This window comes from Sardina pilchardus, chromosome 18 (assembly GCF_963854185.1).
Source record: "Sardina pilchardus chromosome 18, fSarPil1.1, whole genome shotgun sequence".
Lineage (NCBI taxonomy): Eukaryota > Metazoa > Chordata > Actinopteri > Clupeiformes > Clupeidae > Sardina > Sardina pilchardus.
The window spans coordinates 11,735,156-11,744,399 of record NC_085011.1 but is presented as its reverse complement, the minus strand read 5'-3'; the positions used below and the strand labels follow the sequence as shown (position 1 = coordinate 11,744,399).

General features: G+C 42.0%; 1 protein-coding gene across 1 annotated transcript; it reads left to right on the top strand.

Moving 5' to 3' along the window:
* The first annotated feature begins 3,378 nt into the window (after window positions 1–3,378).
* Window positions 3,379–4,942, top strand: olig3 (oligodendrocyte transcription factor 3). The gene has a single exon (XM_062519902.1). It carries the CDS (start codon window positions 3,583–3,585, stop codon window positions 4,339–4,341), a length of 759 nt encoding a protein of 252 aa, XP_062375886.1. The 5' UTR covers window positions 3,379–3,582; the 3' UTR covers window positions 4,342–4,942.
* The last annotated feature ends 4,302 nt before the right edge of the window (window positions 4,943–9,244 follow it).

Here is a 9,244-nt window from a genome sequence, read left to right as displayed (position 1 = left end):
CTTGACATAGTGGAATCCCCCCTCCCCAAACACATACACACACACACACACACACACACACACACACACACACACACACACACACACACACACACACACACACACACACACACACACACACACACACACACACACATACACACACATACGCAGAGAGGGAGAGGGAGAGATAGATAGAGTGTGAGAGAGAGAGAACACATGCATAATTCGCAAACACCTTGATACTTCACTGTTTTTGACAAACAGAAACACAAATATGGCTGATATGCTATAGATACACACACACACACACACACACACACACACACACACACACACACACACACACACAATCCTTCTCCCCATCTCCCACATTGAGACATTTTTCCACATTGGCTGGATTAGGAACACTTTCACTTAGATCTATGTGGTTGCCCCACGGACAAAGAAACACTTGGGGACAGGATTAGTAGGCTTAAAAGGGATTCACATATGTCCAGTTCAAGCAATTGGTATTCAAAGCTTTACACTTTCAAATGCCACCAAGAGAGAGCAAAGAAGCCCGGGGCTTTTCTTTGCATTGCAGTACCTTTATGAAGAACGCTTCTCTCTCTGTCCCAACAATGGCACTCTGAATACACATTTTCACTTTTTTTTTTTACTTCTGTGTGTGGGGGGGATTTTATATCTGAAGAACACCACATAGAATATAATCTATGATCCTCTCTCTCCCTCAAACACAAACACACACACACACACACACACACACAGAGAGAGAGAGAGAGAGAGAGAGAGAAAGAGAGAGAGAGAGAGGGGGGGGGAGAGAGGGAGACGTTCACACACACACACACACACACACACACGCACGCACGCACGCACGCACGCACGCACGCACGCACGCACGCACGCACGCACGCACGCACGCACGCACGCACGCACGCACACACACACACACACACACACACACACACACACACACACACACACACACACCATCCTCAGTTCAGCCTCTGAAATGGATGCTGCTGACCTACCTATCCAAAATTACCTCAGCATTGAGTTCTGTCCTTTTTGTGTCAAACAAAGGCTTGAGAGGAACTTTGGAAACTATTGACGTGATGTGTCTAAATATTTATCAGCTATATTTGGACCCAAGGGGCAAGCCCCTCTGGAGGCTCCGAGACAATCATGGACAGCATGATGCTCTGGCATCGAACCATTTCTAATTGACCCTGCTAGGACTCAGCCCACACACAGAAACGGTGGCATTATATGCTCAGATTTTTTTTAAAAAAGTAAAATAATCACAGACTAATGACTCTGGAGTTTTATGTGGTAAAGAAGTTGGTGAGGAATGTTTGAAAAAGATCAACATACGCACAATTTTTGGGTCGACACTATTAGAAACTATTACATGTAACGGCAACAAAAAAAATAATGTAATTGTATAAAATGGCTAGGTATTATAAGGTTTTTTATTCGCCATGTTAAATAAAAAATGACAGAGAAACCACACATGTTATGAGTCTAAATATAAAGCATTACTTTGGATATAATGCATTTAAGCCAGAAAAGTCTTGAATGATCAAAATATTCCAGATATTCTAGACAGAGGCTCAGCAAATGGTGCGAGGAGTTTTAGTTTGTCAGGTCATCAATGAATGTAAATATGATGTGATTATAAATGCATGGACTTCCTATGAAAATAATTATGCTGACATTTATTTGGATTGGATGTGAATTTCCACAGCTTTATTATCATCCATCGCCAATACAACCGCTTTTTCAGGTTTATTATTATTAATAATAATAATAATAATAATAATAAAGTTATCCTATTACTGTTATTTCATTACTGTTATTTATTATTCATATTAATCATACATTATTAATAAACATATCATGATTTATACTATAGGCCTATAGTAGAAGTCTAGAAGTAGTAGTAGAAGTAAAATAGGCCTACATTATCAAAATAATTCACATTTACTGCAAACATAATACAACTCCTAAAGTAATACTGTATGTAAGCTATAGCAGCATGTCTTTGAATGACCCTTAACACAAATTTGGAAATAATGTATAGGCCTAATGTAATACAACTAATGCTTTTAAAAAGTGGTATGAGGGAACAAAACAAGTAGCCTATAGACACTGCTTGATGGACGAGCTAACTCTAGTGAATCTGATTACGACTTTTGAGCACATGATGATAGTGCTAAAACCATATTCGAAACTTTACAAAAGGAATCGATCATATTACAGTAGGCTATGCATGTTACTGATGACAGAAACACTGATGTTGTGATTTAGTGCATTACAAATCAAAGTATATCCTAAGTAGGCTATATGTTGAATACAATTAATCAGTTTGACTAGTTGTAGATATGGAAAAAACACTGCTGCAACAGCTCTTCCATTAAAATAAATGCATGATAGGCAATATAGCAAATAAAAAGTTCGATGAACTCTTGTCTTTGTGGTCCGTAATAGGCTCCGTCAGTCTGATAACGTGAATAAGAATATGCCGGTCATCCGAATCCGGAGCAGCTAACAGAAAAGCTCTCCAACGTTAGGGTATATAAAATATAACCGATGTCATGTTGTGACGCATAGCTGGTGTAGCCTGCATGGCACATTACTGTTGAAGTAGGCTAATTGCCTATATGAAATTAAAATTGGTCATGACGGAAGCTGAAAGCACGTGACCGATGACTTCTCGCAGAAAGAGTTTCCAAAGTGAAATTAAATGAAAATACCTGTACATACTTACTAAGCAAAATGAGTAGCTTAATTAATAGACAATCCCTGTTATTTTCCCCCATCAAAGCCAACATTAGGATGTAGGCTATACCGCAAATGCTAAGACATATTCTGCAGTCAGCAAAAATAAAATAAAAACTCAATGTGAGCAGCGACAAAGTAGGCTAGTGATACCAACAAATGTTCGCAACAATACAAACTGCACATAGCTATGCAGTCAAACAACCGTCTTGTGAAACAGAATTAAGCAAATTAACCGTGGATGCCGGTCGTCCAAAACATGCTAAACGTGTGTCCCGCCAGCTTTACAATACGGTTGTAAGGTGCATCTGATGAAACAGTTGTTTTGAACTGACCCGGTATTATTTCAAGAGAGCCGAGGAGTGTTTTCAAGTTGCCTTGGTTTCAGAGGATCCCGGACTGAAGTGTCCCCCATGGTGGCACTACAATGAATATGAATAGATGCTCCTTTGGTCAATGGGACAGTCAAAGCAGACCGCCCCGTATAATGTGGACGTCATCCTAACAAGAGCATTATGAATAGGGGGTTCCTTTTGTCTGGCTTCGCTCTGGCTGCACTATAAATGCCAGCCCTCTGTTACCTCGCCACAGACCAAGAGGTGCGCACCCGCGAGATCAAAAAAGGCACGTCAGTTTGAAGTTTGAGCAAGCCGACCACCTCTTCGCGAGTGCGTTGACTCGTTATAAATTCCCTTGAAAAAAAAGAAGGAAAAAAAACAGAATCTAGAGGGAGGACATCAGGTGATTGTGCTTGCGTTACTTAAAACTATAGGCAGAGACAGAGCGGGAAGCGACCTCCTACCAAACCGAAGTGATAAAATGAATTCCGACTCGAGTTCCAGCAGATCTTCTTCACCCGATATGGATGAGATGTACCATCACCTGTCAGACGGGCGACTCAACTCGGTGTCTTCGACTCAGAGCGAGCTCCTGCATAAAATGACAAGCGAGCACCTCGGCAGGAACGGGGACAAATCACCTGGCGGAAGCAAGTACAAGCTCAAGAAGCAAGTGACAGAGCACGAACTCCACAGCCTGCGACTGAAAATCAACGGGCGCGAGCGAAAAAGGATGCACGACTTGAACATGGCCATGGACGGCCTGCGAGAAGTCATGCCGTACGCGCACGGGCCGTCGGTCAGGAAGCTGTCAAAAATCGCAACTCTCCTTCTCGCCAGAAACTACATCCTGATGCTGACAAGCTCTCTGGACGAGATGAAGAGGCTGGTGGGGGAGATTTACGGCGGGCATCACTCAGCGTTTCACTGCGGAACGATAGGTCACTCCGGCGGACACACGGGGAACCCCGCACATCAGGTGCATCCACTGCTCGGGAGCGCACTGACATCCTCCGCACCCTCCACGCTCTCCTCCACCTTACCGGGACTTACCTCCATCAGGGCGCCACACTTGATGAAGACGGCTCCAGCGCCTCCTCTACAGCTCGGCACTGGCTTCCAGCACTGGGCAGGTTTGCCATGTCCCTGCACCATTTGCCAGGTACCGCCTGCACCCCACATCCCCATCACCTCAGCGGGATTAACGAGACTGTCTAGCGAGAAGGAGGTGATGAAGTGAACATGGACTTTTTTTTAACAGCAGTGTTAACGTGCTCAGTTTGACCTGGATGGACTAAGGGAAAGTGCTGTTTTGCATGCGTTGTTTTTTCTGTTTATTTGTTTTCCTGAACCCCCTATCTCCTCCTTGTAACAAGGATTTCGTCAAAAAAGACGATGAAGGTAACCCTTTTGCTGGCCATTACGTATGTCTATACATGCGTTATCAAGTGTGTACATATTTTTTTCACTTGTACAAAACCTATTGTAGGCCTATATGTTAATCTGCTGGAGCTTTTACGTGCGCGTGACGCGCATAGACTGCCATCCGGGGAAATGAAAGCACAAACTGACTTGTTGATCATAACTGTAATGGACAGAAAAAAGCAACAAAAAAAAATCGCATGCAGGTGTGAATTTTGAAAGAGGCACAATTCAGTGATATGGAAAATGCCGTTGGTTCCTTGTAACAAGGATTGTAAAATAGCTGTCTGTATAACTAAATGAATGTGTGTTTAGTTCGCCATAGAGCGATATAATATTGTCTTCTGACGATTTTATGGGATTATGGATATAGTTTTATTCTAGATGTGTGGCTCTGTACTTACGTGCATTTGTATTGGAGTCTTTTAGCATGGCTTCTGGTTAAAACCACTACAAGCATGTTTGTTCTGCTGGAAAGATTTTGTTGTGCCAGAGACTGTCTTTATTTTTGTACATTCTTGATGATTAATGAAATATTTATTATTGCCCAGTGTTCCTGGATGAAATTTCAATAAAATGTGACACTCAAATATCATTGTTTTGTGCGTGGTGTATTTAAGGTAGGCTATGGGGAAGCAGATCAGGGGAAAGGTGAAGAATGTTGTCATGCTATAAGCTTGAAGTTGTAGTAGCCTAGCTATTTCAATTTGTCATCAAATATTTGCGCTCTAGTGAGGTTCCAATTTTCAGCAACCCAGCAACCCAGACCCACAACAAGGTTACATTAGGCCTCCACACAGAAAGTGTAGAGATTAAGACATACAATATCTTATGCAATAGCTTATATCACAGATGCTTGTAAATAATGCATGCATTAGTTATATGTTGTTAAAGTATTACATTATTACATAATAATACCTACTTACTTACTTACTTACTTACTTACTTATAGGCCCAAAGCTATTAGACTAAGGCTAAAACAGGTTGCAACTAATGATAAATAAAATGCTAAAATATTCGAAACACAAACATTATGGAAATGGAAACTTTTAACATTAACTCGTCCAATCTATACAGTTTGAGATTATGACCATACTGGCATTAGCCTATTATTACTACTATTATTATTGTTATTATTATTATTATTATTGCTACGGTTATTGATTACATTATTGATTCACTGATTGAATAGATCAAGTCGAGTTGTCCATTGATTATCGAATTAAATAGCGTCGAGCTTGTGGTGAATAACATTATGCAGCATTAAGGCAGCTGAGGAGACAGGGCTGCGCAAGGCCCATAAGGAAAACAAAGCGCGCCACCAGTCCCCTGGGTGCTTTCAGCAGCGCAGCCCTGATCAGATAGGCAGCCACAGAGTGTATGTTTGTGCAGATTACAAGTTAATTGTTCATATGGGAATGGGGAGAGCACGACATCAGAGAGAGCGCTCGGATTACAGGATCCTAAATGCAAAAGATTATGCATTCAGCGTCCATTCTTGGAGCATGTAAATGAGCTAACGGATTCTAAAAGAAAGCCTTTTGTAACTTGCCTTGTAGAGAAGCTCAAGTTCTTTCGTCCGAGTAACTGCGTTCGGTTGAGCAAGTGAAAGAGGACTTAAACAACTTCGGAGGCTGTGCGCGACAGATGGAGCAAATGAAGGCGCATAGCGTAGCCTATAAAGATGACAAGGCACAAAAAAAGGAAGGAAATGTTAGATAGGTCGTCTCTCCACAAAAATATATAAACTGATTTACCTATTTATGTATTTATTTATTTTTACTACAGCAGAACATATAGGCTAGCAGTAGCCTATATGCCGGTCATTTAGGCAAGCCTAATGAGGTAACTTTCAAAACAATTAAGTGGTCTAGATGGCTTAGGCTAATTGTTTCACGGCCCGGATAAACCATAAGCTGGATAACCTAGATCAATTTACTCCTTATGCTAAGCTACTTACACACCATGACTTTTGAAGTGACCCGTCTGCACACTGCTATATGGGCCTATTTTGATAAGCTTTTCATTAAAGATTAATCTTGTCATAATTAGTGGACGGTTAAATATGTTATATAGCATGTCCGTTGGTGCCAATATCAGATACAAAACATAATAGATAGCCGTTTGTCATGACTGGCTAAATCGGCTTAACAGGTGCTGCTTTCTCATTGGTGAAGCAATTTAATTGACGTGAATGGGACTAAATAAACATTTGAGCCAGGTTGATTTTTTTAAAAAAATTTTAACTGTGGGCTCACTTCCATCCCTTACAAAATTAGCTTTAGCACACTAAAACTTAGAAAGCAAACGTGCATACTTTAGCTCAGTTGAAAAAAAATACAATAACAAATCATCATATTTTGCAAGCAAATTAGAGAGTACAGGGTATTTTTCTCTCTATGCCACCCCTGTTTGTTGCCTTTAATTACAGTTCTCTGGTTAATAAAAATTCTCGCTGTTGGAGATTCATTAGAAATTCCAATCGTTATGATAACACCTCTGTGAACAGAATATTTTTGCGGACTTAAAGTGCACCACATAACATTGTCATAGCTGCTAGAGGCCTACTTTGCATTCTCTTTTTCTCTCTCCTAATCTTTTTCAAGTGCGCTAACACAAATGCGCGCGCACAAACTAGGCCTATGAGCAGAGTTCATTTGGAATAGGCTACACATGACGTGTTGCCTGAGAGACCAAAACGAAGGCTGTTTTTTTTATATAAAAACTGCGCGAAGATAGAACCAAAATGGAGTTTATTGATCATCTTCCAACATCACACTAGGTAGGCTATATCACCTATAAAACTGCGCAAAAGTTGCGATGTAGTTTTAAAACAAAACCACCCTCTTGGTTGGTTAACTCTTGGTTAACATTGGTTATTAAAGTGGACCCCGGGGCGACTTCGAGGCAACAGTGCAGAAGACAGCTTTGCTAAGTGGGTTTCTCTTTCAGAACATGACAAATGGCCTGTCGTCATCTGTGGACACACCTGTTACTGGAAACACTTCAAATTTTACACTTTCGAGAGTGGCCTCGTTAGGATGGTATTCTACTCAAAGGTCCTGCACAATGAACACGGGCATCAACAATGCCCCGTATTGCCGAGGGGCCAAACTGAGCTATCAAAGCCGATCTTGTGCGGCCAAACACCGGGGGCTGCAATTGAAAATAAATTTCAGTTGAATAAGGAGTCATCGGCTGCATCGAAGGAGCCTGTGTCACCCCTAGAACAAAAGCAGTTGCGAGGATAAGTTATTGACTCCGCTGACAAGCTGAATGCACACCATTATGGCAGACTGCTTCTCCGTCGGCCGTGTCCGGAACCGAATTAGGCGGCAGGTGCAGGAGTCTCTCCTCCGTTCCCCACGGGAGAGCCGGGGGCCTGTCATCAGCTGATTTCATAGACAAATGTTTGTCCCATATAGCCAAAACAGAAAGCATATTTCCATCATAAGAGCATTTTGCTACAGTCATTTGTGTCGCGGTACATTTGCATGTTAATTGGGCATTTGACGTGCGGATGCCGCTTAGCCCCTTTCTCTCAAATAGGCTGAATTAAACAACTTTGCAGGCTGTTTAGTGCGTCCTTTTTATGATTTCTGAAGGTTGACATGATTTTCATCTTCAGAACTGTTACCAATTTAGAAAATTCGTATTTCAAATATTCCAAAAGACAGAAAATTGTTAACTATGAAATCCACGTACGATTTAATTGAACAGTTGATGTAGACAGAGGATAGATTATAGTGATTATAACTACAATCACAACAAAAATCAGACACAGCTCACTGTCTGTAGGCTATACAAGTATCTTCTATAGGCTACATGTTTATGTCTGAATGACTAGTGATGCTTAACTCAGCCAAATGAGCCTCACCATTCACATTATACATATTCCTCAATTTCACTTATACAAAACGCATGGCTTTTACCGCTTTTTCCTGATTCAGTAGAATTTAATTTACTAACCAGAATCTCCGAACACTCAATCTTGTGGAGTCAGAATTGGTAATGACCATATGACCAAATGTAAAACAGTGATTAGATTGTGTATGCATTCATTACAGCATCATTTAACAGCTCACAGTACAACCAGGCCCTCTGTTTGGGTGTGTATGTTGGTTTTCTGTGGAAATATAAAGGCCAGAATGAGAGAGAGCGAGAGCGAGAGAGAGAGAGAGAGAGAGAGAGAGAGAGAGAGAGAGAGAGAGAGAGAGAGAGAGAGAGAGAGAGAGAGAGAGAGGGGAAATCAAGCCATCATTTCTGCAAGCCGTAACGCGCTCCCACTGAGTCTGACAGATGGCGTTCACTGGTTGGCCATAAATGGCTGTCACTGAGTGTTTGTCTGTCTGCCAGTAGCCCGCGGCTCAGGGACTCCCCGAGAGAATGTTACTGTCCTGACACTGCCCAAAACGAACTGTCCTTGATTGTCAACCGCCGACTAAACCCGGGCCCTCGTGCCACCCCCAGCCTTCTGGCCAGAGAGAGGACGCAGGGCTCTTTGGTGTGGGTGGGGGGAGCAGGTGCTGCACATGGACGGGGCAGGCAGGGCTGGGAAGGGAGATGATACGTATTTAAATAACCAGCGGCCCGTATACTCAAAAGCTACCACTGCTAGGAACACTACCAGAGACACTCTGAAGAACTGTGCAGAAGTCTCTCCACTTTCCGAAGACCAGGAGACCAGGTGATGATCAGGTGACCAACTGATCATAATGAGC